Source organism: Paroedura picta, chromosome 12, assembly GCF_049243985.1.
Source record: "Paroedura picta isolate Pp20150507F chromosome 12, Ppicta_v3.0, whole genome shotgun sequence".
Lineage (NCBI taxonomy): Eukaryota > Metazoa > Chordata > Lepidosauria > Squamata > Gekkonidae > Paroedura > Paroedura picta.
The window spans coordinates 22,123,497-22,137,692 of NC_135380.1; the positions used below are offsets into that span (position 1 = coordinate 22,123,497).

The 14,196-nt window shown below is 44.6% G+C and overlaps 1 protein-coding gene across 9 annotated transcripts in view; it reads right to left on the reverse strand.

Annotated features, from left to right (window-relative positions):
• Positions 1-14,196, reverse strand: part of ZMAT4 (zinc finger matrin-type 4) — a 172,891-nt gene that overhangs the window by 12,120 nt on the left and 146,575 nt on the right. For 8 of the 9 annotated variants that reach the window (XR_013225872.1, XR_013225874.1, XR_013225875.1 and 5 more), the window contains one exon: positions 7,699-7,795. The exons of the other annotated variant lie outside the window; for it this stretch is intronic. Coding sequence is in view for 1 of the 8 variants with exons in the window: in XM_077305922.1 (XP_077162037.1) it covers positions 7,699-7,795 (97 nt within the window). In the remaining 7 variants the exon portion in view is untranslated. The remainder of the gene's footprint in view (positions 1-7,698; positions 7,796-14,196) is intronic. 9 annotated transcript variants of the gene reach the window in all.

A 14,196-nucleotide genomic window follows, 5' to 3' on the forward strand; every position in this document is an offset into this window, starting at 1 on the left:
AGACCGGGAACCGTTGTCACAATACCAGCCGTGTTGAAGATATGTCCTTCCAGAGCTCCAAACTGGTTGTGATGGAGATACAAGGCAGCTGGGCAGAACGGGCTTATGCCTGCAATCCCTGTTGCTTGCTGGCTGGGAAACCATTCATGCTAACCCTTCCCAATATGAACTGCAGTCATATCAAAGGACTTCTAAAGCCTTGCATCTTTGATTTTTGTGGCTGGAAGCGTGATCTGCCTTTCGCCGCCGAGCCAAAGAACATCTAACCTCTCACAGTCCGTTGGCCCTTGTCAGGTTGGTGTGCAGCCAATTCAATTCACGATTTCACATTTGTTTTGATTATATTAATGAGAAAATAAATTGGACACACATTTGGGCGTCCCTTTAGAGATGCTGTGGACCAAGCAGCTTTTGGAAACGAGAAATCAAAGCCCCACGAAGCCAGAGTTCGCAAATCCTCTCCAGTCAGATCCAGCTTGTCAAAGGAGTTCATGACCAAGCCTTGTTGTTAGAATAGATTGACCCAGGAAAATGAAGGTTTTCGTTCAGAGAATTTCTGCACAAATAAACAGTCTTTAGCATGCACAGAGGAGATCCCCCTGCGGGTGATTAATAAGCAGCTTCTTCTCTGCTTCTGCCCCCTTGCCCTGTGCTTTGCAGCCAGGGTGGCCATCTAGCAATACCTTTAATACCATCTTGATCTGCAGTGAACCTCTGTGACCCAGGCAAATAGTTTTTGCTGTCCAGTTGGCACCACTTTGCCACTGTTTTATATCTATACATTTCTGTTTTGTTAATTTTTTCAGCATTATTGATTGCTGGTTTTATTTACCATGATTATTTGACTTATTTAATTTGCATGTTGTTGTCCTTGACAATATTTTGGATTGCAGGGAAATATAAAAATTGAATTGTACTCTTGCAATGGCTTGGCCCACCTGTAGGCTTGAAATAGAAGTCAGCAACAGCCAGCAACCTTGCAGCTGCTGAAAGAGCTTTGCCAAGGTCTCCACAATTAAGCGGCTGAATAGCTGGCGTGATAATTTGATACTGGGATCCATATTAGCTACGTTCATGACTCATCTTTTACCAGAAATTCCTCCATGCCATACACAGCACATGTGTCTTGCCTTGAGTGTCAAAGGCTCTCTGCACCAGCAGGAGGGAAAAGATTGTACACTAAGATTCTCTGAAACATCACCTGTGTTCACGTTAAAAGCCCAAATTTGAAAACCTTTGCAATTTCAAAAAGGCCACTTTCAATTTTGCAACTTCGTATAGTATAATAATTCGTATAAATAATAATAAATGGAGAAGGAAGGACTCCCTGGAGAAGAGCCTAATGCTGGGAGCGATCGAGGGCAAAAGAAGAAGGGGATGACAGAGAATGAGGTGGCTGGATGGAGTCACTGAAGCAGTAGGTGCAAACTTAAATGGACTTCGGGGTATGGTAGAGGACAGGAAGGCCTGGAGGATCATTGTCCATGGGGTCGCGATGGGTCGGACACGACTTCGCACATAACAACAACAATAGTATAATAATAATAATAACAACAACAACAACAACAGCAACAACAATAACAATAACAATAATAATAATGTCAGCTGAAAGTTCTCATCACCTGATCCACTTGGACCGAATAACAGTATGTGAGTGCAATTTATCATTTTCTTCTTCTTCTGCTAACCAGAAATATTTTGGAGAGTTTATTTCTGGAATACAGCAAACTTAAGAAATTTCATATCTTCAGCAGAAGCCATAACCAATTCTTAGCTGGGTATTTAGCAATAGCTCTGCGGCTGCTATTCCAAAAACTGAAGGTATTGGATATGTCTACAGTTTGTGAAAATAATTAAGTAGTTCGATCCACTCATTTTCATAAAAATTTCAACTCCAAAAGGCAATAGAAGAGATCACAGAGTGGAGGAATAATCAAAGCAACCAAAACCAAGCTAAGGGAGACTTGCTAATTAGCATTTCTAATTAAATTTGCGAACACACTTGCGTATGAATTTGATAATACCAGGTTTCTTCTACCTTATTAGGAGTCTCAGGAGACACTAACTAAATCTGAATCGCTATGAATAAGTGATGAGATTTCATTTAGCCACACTGATGAGAATGTTAATTTGAAAGAAAACAAGCAAACGAACAGGAAAAGCTTCTACCCTCACTTGAAAGACACTGCCCCCCTGTCTTGTAGGGTTTGTGGCCATGTGCGAAAGAAGGCCAAGGTAAGACATTATGGTGCATGAGTGACTAACACCAAAAGCAGCAGCCATGCATCTCAAAAGAGCTTCTTTTCAGAACCAAAAAGTAACAACTGGAACTCACTGGTGGTTTTAAAGTGGGCCTAAAGAAATTCATACAGGTGTGGTTCATTTGTGGCAATTAGCCACGACAGCTGAACTAGATACATACCAGTTACTGGGGAGGAGCACCATAGTGAAGCTTTGGCCTCTGTGGCCCTTCTGGGCCACTGTGGGAATAAGGATACTGGGTTAGACAGATCTTTGCTCTCCTTCCAATAGGGCTGCCCTTAAAAGCATAACCTCCTCCTTTCTTTGTTAATGACATGCAGTGATATAAGCCTATACCTTGCCTGCTCACGCAACCAGTTAAATGGGCAGTGGGGGGGAAGACGCTCAGAATACAATATCATGCTAGACAGCATGCTAGACAGAGAGTTCAATAGCAGACCCAGAAACTCTTGCTTTAAGAGATACTGCAAGCTATAATGAAACCTCCAGATCTGGACAGAATAACTAAGCACTGTAGGAGTTGTCACCATGGATGACAACCTTTGGTCTTGTGCTCACGTTAAACGAATGCACAATAGAGGGGTTTTGTTTTCTTTTTACTGTGGACACTGGACTCTGGAGCTCCCTATCCCAAGCAGCTCTTCCCACCCCCTACTATACTTGGCTTTGCAGAGAGCCTGCAAGACTGTTCCACTCTGAAAGGCACTTGGAAACGTATTGAATTGATCTTCTAGGTTGATCTAACTTCCTTCTGCCAATTTTTGTTGACTTCTCTCATCGATCTTTTTTTAACTATGGATAGCTTGATTTTATTGCTGGTTTTATTACTTTCATTATGGAACGAGTGCTTCAAAGCATCCTCCTAAGCAAACTTATGCCTACTAGGCCCTCTGACTTCCACGGTCTTAAAAGGGTGTACATCTGGTGAGGATAGCAATGTCATGGGGCTTCTGGGTATCTTTCACACTTTTACAATTAGCTGCCGTTACCTGCATTTTGCTGTGTTTGAACTATAATTGTGTTTAAGTCTTATTTGCTAAGCCTCCTTGAGTGCAGTTAGAACAGAAAGGCAGAGCCAAAACTTCCTAAACAGGAAAATAAGTATCGCACCTTGTATTAGAAAATACACACCCCAAAGGTCCAGTTTCCTACCAAGGAGCCGTATGCCAGATCTCAGCAACTTCCTGCTTATGCTGTCTGCCTTTTCATTTTTCTAAAATTGGCATGTGTTAAGTTGTATGTTGGAGTATACACACCACACATGCATATATGCCACGATGCTGTGCTCTCCCCAGTAATTCTTGTTGTTCTTGTTAGGTGCAAAGTCATGTCCAACCCATCGCGACCCCATGGACAATTATCCTCCAGGCCTTCCTGTCCTCTACCATTCCCCAGAGTCCATTTATTAATCCTTAAACATTCTTAAACATTAGTAATCCTTAAACATTTTCAAATCAGCAGCAAAACTGTGCTTGAGACTGAGTGGGGTTACATATGTTGGTGAACTATTTTTTTGTGATTTTAGACTCAACCATTCTAAAAACCTGTAGCACCCATTTTTCCCCCAAGCCCAGAACTGAAATATGCATATATTTTGGAGGGCAGTGGCAAGTACCATTAATCCATCCCTTCTAGTCTTGAATGCACTGACTTCAGACTGTGTGATACCACTTTTTGTGATGCTGCATACTGTGCTCTTCCCAAAGATCAAAGGGGATTCGATAATCCTCTGCCTTTGTGGAAGGTAATGGCCAATTATAAAACTTTCAAGGCTTAATACCCTGACGGCCGAGATGATGTAAAAGGCATGTGCTACTCTACTCTGCTGGATATAAATAAAGACTTGCCTGCTGGGCATTCGGAGGTTTGCTCTGCCTCTCTAAACCTCGGGATGCTTCAAAATACTCCTCGTCCAAGTTTCTTCCTGGATTTTGGAATACTGATTTACGTGGTCTTGTTTCCCAAATGGAACTAATGCATCAGGGACACTCTATCGTTCGTTCTTTTTATTTTTGAATCGTATACAGGGTACTATGAATGCAGTTTTCCACAACTTTTACTGCCTTTTTCATTTGCGTTCCATTGTGCATTGCTGATGTGCTGTGAACCCTGGCAAAACACTAAAAAAGCAGGGAGATAATGGAATTTCATACATTTGCTGGTTTCTGGTTCAACTTAAACTCCGTTGGTTCGGATGGATTCTTTTAATGCAAGGAATGACACTGAGCTATCAAACATGTTTGATTTACAGATGGATGTTAGTAGGGGGAAAAAACAGATATTGATGCTTGTTATTCAGGGTTTGGGGATCAAGTAGCTTTTTTTCTAATCTGCAGTTACTGGCAGATTAGGAACTAAACTGCTTGGAAATCTTTGGGTTCAGGAAAATCACTTTGCAAAAAGTTTATGAATTTGTATCTTCTGATTTAATTTGCAGACTTTGTTGACAAAGGCAGGAGACACTATATCAATTGGAAAAATGCTAAATGCTAAAAATGGCAGGTATGAACCAGGTGTTGGGAAAAAAAACCCTACCAAAACTCATTAAAAAAGAATTGTAGCTGAAATTATTTGGATTGTAGCAAGAGGCCATTGCGTTATGATGGGACAGTGCTTTTGCCATCTTTTACTGAATGGCACATGGACTTGGATGAGAGGGACACAAACCTATGAAGGAACAGAAACCTATGATAAACTGTTCATGCTTCAGTTATTGCAATTCATTGTTTCAATTCCTAACGAAACCAGGTAAAAAAGCACAGAATGGAATTATGGGCCAAGGAAGAAGTAGGATCCAACACATAAAAACAGCAACTATACAAAGAAAAATGTTAGGAGGCATACCCCAGAAACAAAACAGGCACAAAATGATTTCAGGGTCTCTTGAGAAGCAGGTCTGTTGTATAGCGTGTAGCAGCTGAGATTTGGTTATTTTCTACTTTGACGAGGCACTGACTGACCATTTTTCATTTGTGGTGTGCTACCATCCCAGATCTTACAACCTAGTTAGCAGCTATGGAAAGGCTGTTGTGGGAAGGCCATGGGGATGCTGAGCCAAGACTTTAACCTCCCAGAGAGTGGGGAAATTCCTACAGTGGCATGGTGGATGTTACATCACTTTTGTGGGGAGGTTCAGTGGATGTAACCAGACTTCCAGCAGCACTGCTGGGATTCCCTTAGTTTGTTGGGTTTTTATCACAGAGGTTCCTAAAGTGTCCCCTTCACTTCCATTACCCCCATTTTTTCTCCTTCTCTTCAAATTATTGAGGGGGGGGTAGCAGTAGGGGCCGCTGTTACACTTGCCATGCATAGGTAAATGCTCCAAATACTCTCAAATGTGAGTTTGGAGACCAGGGTGTAAACTTGCATCCGGTGTACCAATTTCTTAACCAGTCAAATAGCTTTGCAAATGTGGCTCATTAACTGAGCGACTGTACAGTACAATCAAGGATTAGTTTTATAGCCATAATATTGGCTGTTTCCTTATAATTCACTCTGACCACCTGCGGGTGCCGGCAGTCCAATTTAAACAAGGTCCAATTTAAGCAAGGTTAACTTCCTGCAACCCCCTTGAGAGCAAAGTTCTCCTTCCCCTCAATAAAGCAGCACTGGTAGTTTCAGCCCAAGAGGTACAAGAGGCCAGGAGAAAAACCATTTGCATCTTCTGAAGAATTGATGCAACACGAAAGTGGAATGGAAAGGTCCCTGTCCAGAGTCAAGGCCTTTCATATTCGGAGATGCTGTGAGCAGATGAGATACACGGAGTATATAGAACATTGCTAAGATATAGAACATTGCTAAGGAAAGAAATATTTTCCCCTTGCAGGCAGCAAAAGGGGCAGATGCCAAGTACATTTTGTGCTTTCTTTTAGAAAAGACAAAGAAATACCTGGGCAGGAACCACTGAGAAGGGGAAGTGGGAATGGCGTACTGCTAAGAAAAAACTCTCCCAAGGTTGGGACTAGGATGGTGTGTGGTGGTGTCCAAAGAGGCCGTTCCAGGCCGAAGCAGCCAGCGCCACAGCACGGGGGGAAGGGCAGTCGGCACACACCTACACAGGCACAGAGCTCTGCACCAGTGTGCAGGAGCCGAGTTGCACACCACTACCAGCACCTCCCTCCCCATGCCACGATGTTGGCTGCTTCGGCTTGGAACGGCTGCTTCAGATGCCGCCACGCACAACCCTAGTTGGGACCAATCTACATGTTCTGGAAACAGGGATGGCATACGCCTCCTTGAACTGTATCATTTTGCGGTCTCAAAAAGGACATGCCCCATGATATTTCAGAATGCATCTCTTGCTACACTCAGATCTGGATGGCCCAGGCTAGTCTGCTCGTGTTAGATCTTTGTTTTCGAATCTTGGAAGCCAAGCTGGGTCAGCCCTAATAAATATTTGGATGGGAGACCACCAAGGAACTCCAGGCTTGCTCTGCAGAGGAAGTCAATGGCAAGCCACTCCTGAATGTCTCTTGACTTGAAAATTCTGCAGGGCCGCCTCCTGATGGCCCTTTCCACCCCCACCTCGTGCTACGGGAGTCTATTTCAGGCTTCCATTCCTTGGTAGTGCTCAATGGAATCCATGCTCAAAACTAGGAGAGTTTATATGTGTATTTGCCCACACTGGGATACTCAAGTGTACTTCAAGATCAGCTTTCTCACCCCTGAAAATTAAAACTTACACTATCCTGCATGCATAGGCCACTTCTGCGCATGCGGGATCCAAATTTCTCAAAGCTCTTCAGCTTGGTTTGACCTTGATTGTCAATCACAGCAGCTGCGCATGGGTTGGGTTGTGGGGAATACCCCAAGCCCTGCCACTAAACACCAGCGAGGCAGAGGAGGGCGGCTACACCTTTCCCAGCAGGAGTCGGGAAGCGGTGACAACTGCTGGGGCCCTGGCTGTGGCTCTTTGCAAGCACACTGTGACCAGCAGACCTTGAACTGCCAGGTTTAACTTGCCACCCTGACATTGCAGGGTGCTGCAGCTGCTGGCCTGGCATTGCCATCACCACTTCCTGACTGTTGCCCATTGGTAAGGGTGCCACTCGCCCTTCAGTGGTGGGAGCTGGGATAGGCTCCCTACAAGCTGCTGCTACCCTAGGGGCAGAATGTCTAACAGTTAAATGGAGCAATATACTAGCTTTCAAAAATTCCCCAGCAGCACTGCAAGAACATACATACACCAAGAAAGATGCAAGCCATCTGAGAACTCTCCGTGCTGAGAGAGCTCCCCCCCCCTCCTGCCCTTCCCAAGCATTTGTCAATTCAGCTCATAACTGGCTGGCCATTTCTGAGCTGGGCAGAGGAAAGCCCAGCCATTATGACCATCTGGGGCTGCAATCCAAGGCTCGCTCTTTCTTTTGCTCTTAGGGCTTTCTCAGCCTCCCTCGCTGGCTTAAGCCAGTCAGCTGGCCATCAAAGAGAAATACTCACTTGGTCTGATGTTTGGAGCCCTTCAGGTGTGCATGATACTGTTCTATTGAGTTTAGAGTGACGTTACAGATGTTACAAGTGTAGCTGCGCTTCAGACCTGTGAATAGAACCCAACAGAATTAGCTGTACTATCACTGTATCACGGGGAGGATCTCAGAATTCCGCCAGTGTTGGAACCGGAGGTGGACGGCCATGTTCAGATCCTTGTTTGGTACGCAAGTCACTGCAGGATTTTGAGCTAGTCATTCTCTCTCAAGTAACCTCCTTCACAGGGTTGTTGGGAGGAAGGAACCATGTCCGTGTGCCGTTTTGGAGGGAAGGTGGGATAAAAAACATCATCCTCTTTGATGCGGTTACAAAGCGAGAAACTTTGAAATACCATAGAAGACAAAGGGTCCAAAGCAGTTTCTCACAGATTGAACTGAAATACAAAATGCAGCAATATACACATTCCCACTTATGGTACTGGATTATGCGTTTTTATGCAAGCAAGGGCATGAAGGCAAAATAAATTGGTTTTATATTTGCATATTACATTTGATACATGAACGGCTTTGAGAACTGTGAGCCCGATATTGAGATAGCAATTATTTATTTAGGGATAGCAATTATTTATTTAGGGGTGATTGGCTTTTTCAAAGCTTTCTGCCAGTCAAAACGTTTCCAGTCAACACTAAATCACTAAGTCACTAAAAATCCTATGAATGGCAGTCGTCAATGGAGGCAATAGACGGGATAAACATAGATATGTCAGGAGTATATTTTATGTAGGGAAGAAATGATAAACAAACAGAACTAAAGAACCCCAGTCACACACCATCCCCTTTCCAAATTCCCAGAGGCAGAAAATAATCAAATCAGGAGACAACCATGGAACCCAAAATTGGAGCGTGAGAAATCGATCTTACCAGCAGGATGTAAGCTCCTTGGGGATGGAGAATGGTTTAGTTCCCCCTACACAAATCTACTGTAAAGTGCATTGTGCAATGTAAACAAACAAACAAACAAACCCAATCCACAAGGCAGTGAGGTAGGGATGCCGGCCTTCAGGTGGTACCTCAGGTTCCCCTGGAAATACAGCTCATCTCCTGTCTACAGAGATCATTTCCCCAGGCTCCATCCCCAAAACTCCTGGAGTTTCCCAACATGGATCTGGCAACCCAACCCCCATCCCCCCACCAATGGCTGAGGGGGGAGGGAGAGTTGGCAACTATAGACTGAAGTACATATGTAAATCCCTCCAATGAATCAATGGGGCTTAGCATACTTTAATGTGGCTCGGTTATACCCAGTGGGCTGAATCTAGATTCCATGAGTACAAGGGCTTCCTTTTGTGCAGTTTAATTTTCCAGCCTATCCCCTCCTGTGGCAACTTGAAATACTGTTCAAAATCTATTCCTGGGGGTGGGGAATTGCCCAGGACCATGACTAGGAGGTATCTGAGGGTGCCCCAGGACGGGAGAGGTAGGAAAATCCTGTTCTGTAGGTAGTTTTTGAACCTATAGAAACATGAGTAAAGGTAGCCCCAGGTGAGTGGGATTACTAAAACCAAAGGTGGGAAAAGGCATGGGTGGGGGTTTTGTATGTTCTGGTTTTGTATGTTCTGCTGAAGAAAATACCAAAATGGCAGTAAAGTAGGAACTTTTTGAACATATCACAGTAGGGAACATTAGCAAACATTGATGATATTGATATGATGCAAGCAAAGAGACAACTTGCGGGGTGGGGGAGGCTCAGAGTTTACCCCAAAATGATCAAAACAATCCAAACTCAAGATAAGAATATCAAAAAGGGTCGAGAGGTGAATGGTTGCCTTAAAAATAACACACTATCAGATGTAGGACCATGCAACAATTATAGCTCCTAGCTATAAATTAACGCTTTAATCTCCATTATACGGAGTGAGAGAGAGTGTGCCAGAGAGATGGGAAAATGGGAAGGGAGATGGAAAAGGTAGAAGGGGGCATGGATACAGAAGAGGGTGTGTAGATCATTGCCATGAAAATAATAATGCAAGGGTTTTGCACATGGAAGCAAGCCAACTTGCAGTCGGCTGAAAATAAAATCTTCTTATTAAGTGCTCTGGGGAAAAAAAACACAAAAAGCCCCAACAAAATTCAGACATTAATCTGACATGGAGAAAGTTAGAGATGCTGTAACACAATTGTATATCCAGGGTAAGGTGCCTATGCAAAATGGCTTCAGGCAGAGCAGAGTGCAGCAGGAGCCAGCTGAAAGGTTTGCTCTTGGTAGGTACACCAAGATGTGATTTTGCTGCCCACCATAAGGATCTATTTGCTACCGTTATGTTCTATTTATATATTTGTAAATGAAATGGATATTGCAAAGCACTACAAGTCTGTGCTGCCCCTTCATTTAAACCCAATGAGGTCTACACAGTTTTCACAATCAGCACTCAGTTTGTAACTGAATAAGGTGTACAGCTGTATAAAGGTAAAGGTAAAGGTATCCCCTGTGCAAGCACCGAGTCATGTCTGACCCTTGGGGTGACGCCCTCTAGCGTTTTCATGGCAGACTCAATACGGGGTGGTTTGCCAGTGCCTTCCCCAGTCATTACCGTTTACCCCCCAGCAAGCTGGGTACTCATTTTACCGACCTCGGAAGGATGGAAGGCTGAGTCAACCTTGAGCCGGCTGCTGGGATTGAACTCCCAGCCTTATGGGCAAAGCTTTCAGACAGCTGCCTTACCACTCTGCGCCACAAGAGGCTCTTGCCGTACAGCTGTATACAATCGTTCAATTACAAGTGGAGTGCTGCTTGTAAAATTTTGACGGACCTGGTGACTGTACTTATACTGATGAAGGTTTAGAGTTGAAATGTCCATCTTGTCTTGCACTAAGACCTCCACGTTTTGATGCACCTTCGTTCAAAACAAATGAAACCCGGTTGAACTGCTAGAAACTCCTGCGGAAACACTTCCACTGCTGCCAGGAGGGAAAGAAAGAGGGCAGCTAGGAGAGGGAGGTGTTGAGTGCTGGCAATCATTGGGCTAGGAGGGAGGCCAGGTGGCTGGAGGCCACTCCTCAACTGCCCCAAGATGGATTTGCAACATCCGGGGGGGGGGGCATCTTGCAGACCCGTAGGCTTCCTCATAATCCCAACACTGCTCTCCCTCTGCCGTGTCTGCCGTCCCTGGCTGCTTCCTCTCTTCCTCCTAGCAGCCAGGAGGAAGAAGTGATGAGAAGGCAGAGGCAGAGGAAGTAGATGGCAGCAGTAGTTTATACACCACTGGTAGTCATTGCCTGCATTCCTTGTCTGTCCTCTTCTTTCCCACTGGGGAGCAGGTGGTGGGAAAGGGAGGAAATGGGGGGCAGCCCAGACATTTCCCTTTTTCAGCATTTATCTTCCCCTTTCCATGGCTGCCTGTGACTTCTTCCCTTCTGGCAGTGTTCTCTCCCCATCAAAGCGTTTTGGGGATTGCAAGCAACCAATATCTCAAGATGTGCTAGTGCAAGGCTTCTTTTGTTCTTGTTGAGGTTTGGGATTTTAAAACCTCTTTCATCCCCCCTCCCCCCCCAATGTTTATATTTAGGTGCAAACTTGGGGATTCCCCTGGGTTAGCAGAAACATTCTGCCTATCAGAACATGGCTTTATTGGGCAGATTTTTCGCTCTCCCTTCTACAAGAACTGTTCAGAATTTAGATCTATGATAATGATCCAATAATGATTTGAGCAAACTGACAGGGCTTCTGGCAGGATAGATCTTGGCTCGAGGGAAAAGACTAATTTTCAATGCCAGAAACATGACCAGGGCCTTTGCCAGTATTTAAACCTTGGAGATAGGTGTTCATCATGCATGAGTAAAGGAAATTAATTTAATTTCAAAGGTAAGAACCTGGGATCAGAATAAACTAAAAAACCCTGCATAAATCCTTTAATTTGCATTCTCCTGACTTGGAAAAAAACGGATGCTTTTAGTAAGAATTGGCTAGTGGAAGGCACTGGAGGATGGATGAAATAGATTTGGGTTTTTTTTTTAAATAGAATGATATGCTCATGATGAATATATCATAAAAGAAGAAACCCAGAAATTTCTGTAGGGTTTCCCAGTGTACAAAATTCTCATGTCCTCACATGGACTACTCAAGGTGCAAGAATCTAGACCAGGGGTAGTCAAACTGCGGCCCTCCAGATATCCATGGACTACAATTGTTTGACTACCCCTGGTCTAGATTCTTGCACCTTGAGTAGTCCATGTGAGGACATGAGAATTTTGTACACTGGGAAACCCTACAGAAATTTCTGGGTTTCTTCTTTTATTGTAGAATTGTAGTCCACGGACATCTGGAGGGCCGCAGTTTGACTACCCCTGATCTAGACCATCACACTGGTGTAAAATGTTAATAATGGAAGATGAGCAGGACGAATTACCCGTCTTGTTGGAACATGAGCACCCATTCTTTTCTGCGTATTACCTCTTGGAGTGCAGCTGTTAATCAACATGGAAAAGAAGCCGTCTGGAACTGCTCCCCTTTACCACATTCTCTCCCTATTTGTCTGAGCACAGACTGCAGGGAAGCAGAGAGACAATGAAACCCAGCTCATTTCCTTGGACCAGGGAATACATGTTGGTTGATGAACCAAATTGCAAAGACAGTCCTGCTTTGGGATTTGTAATGACAGCTTCAGAATAAAAACACAAAACTTTAGTCTGGGACTAAAACTAGCTTCCCCACCTAAGGTTCTTCAAGTGTTCATCATCAAATAAAAAGCACAGATGTGGGATTGTTGCATCAGCCTTGCTGAAACACAGGAGAATATGGAACCTCACTTGACACCTGCACCGAGCTCAAAGGCATGAGCACTGTAATGCATAGAGATGCATTATGTACATGTACATGTAGATGCTCATGTACTTTAGTTCCATGCATGTCTTTAAAAGGGGGGTGGATAGAAGTTCACTCTGCATGCAATTCAGAAAAAGCTCCCTTCCCCCCTCACCCAGTGCTGCTGTAATCAAGCACTTCCTTAACCTTCGCATTAAAGCTACCAGAGCAGCTTCTCTCATTTTTGGGTTTTGCGTAAAAGAGAAGGCACATGTAAATGCCTTTGCTCTAGGTGGGCTCCAGGACTTGTCTATACTTCTGTTGTCTTCATTGTCTCAAGTTTTACATTACTTTAAAGTCCCACCAGCTGGAGCCTCCTCCCTGTCTCCCTCCCTCCCTGCCCCCTGGCCAGCAGGATGGCCAGCAGCGGGGCTCTGCCCTGGCTGGTCCTGTGGCTGGCCTGTGCAGGCGTGCCAGGCAGAGGCCTACCCTCAGCCCCCACCTGACCTGCACCAACGCCACGTAGGCGCACAAGATGGGCTCGCGGGAGAGGTGCCCGGGAGGTGACAGTGAGGCCAGTTGGAGGGAGGGAGGCTGCCCTGCCGCGCCACCGCGCTGCCATCACCACCGCGCTGCCATCACCACCACGGTGGCACCACCACATCCTGTCTTACGATCCCTTAATTCTGGTCATCTTAACATTGGAGGAATTTGGGGGCAGGGGCCTTGTCTCCTTGACCCCCCCCCCCCAAAAAAAAATGCTATGCACACATAGTTGGTGCTACGTGGGTCAACCAGAATAGAAAACCAAAACTGCTAGCTAGCAACTTGGAAGCAGAGACCACTTATTGTCTATACCAGTGCTATCTTATGATATCAAAACGAACACTGAATCATCCTGGTCAACTTGTCACCTCTGCAGTTCGGCATCTCATTGTGGATAAATTGAGAACAAGCCCCAGCAGCGGAAAAGGCACACTGTGCAATTTTGTACATTACAAATTTCCCCATGTCCAATAACAGGTAAAGAAGTTTAAATTGACAAAGCAAACCAGTCACATTTGTAAGAAAGTGGTCCCAGAAAGGACTCCCTAAAAGAAACATTATAGAACAGGCCAAGAAAAAGCACGAAAGAACAGATTTCCCACCCTTCAAGGGCAACATCTTTCTTCAGATGGAATACAACAACCATCTGAAGGATTAAAGATCTTGAATTTAAAAAAAAAGATAGCTACCTGCTCAGGCTGCTGTTTAAGGTCTATTTGAAAATTTGCTTACCATAAAAATCCTCTCAGATTTCTGCACTGGTGAGCATGTCGTTATAAGGAGTTTTAGCTCTCAAAAGCACTTGGCTCAACAGAATCCCCCCCGAAAAACTCCCCACATCCATTCAAAATTTTGTTGAGCCACCCAAGATTATACTTTTAGGTGGCTATACCTGCAGTTCACAGTGAATGGGGGATTCTGCTGTCTTAGCCAACGGTTTGCAATACAGGTCATAGTACAAATCAAATCTATTTCATGCCCAAGTGTTTCCAGAGATACAGTTTGTTGCAAAACACACAGATATTAAACTTTAACTGCGGAATGCATCTGGGGGTTCCCGTCTGACAGTATGCAGGGGCTGGAGGATGTTTGCCCAGCAGCCCCTTGTCCAAAGATATGGAGAGATAAGTCAGGCTGGCCACTGACAACGGGCAAACACTCAAT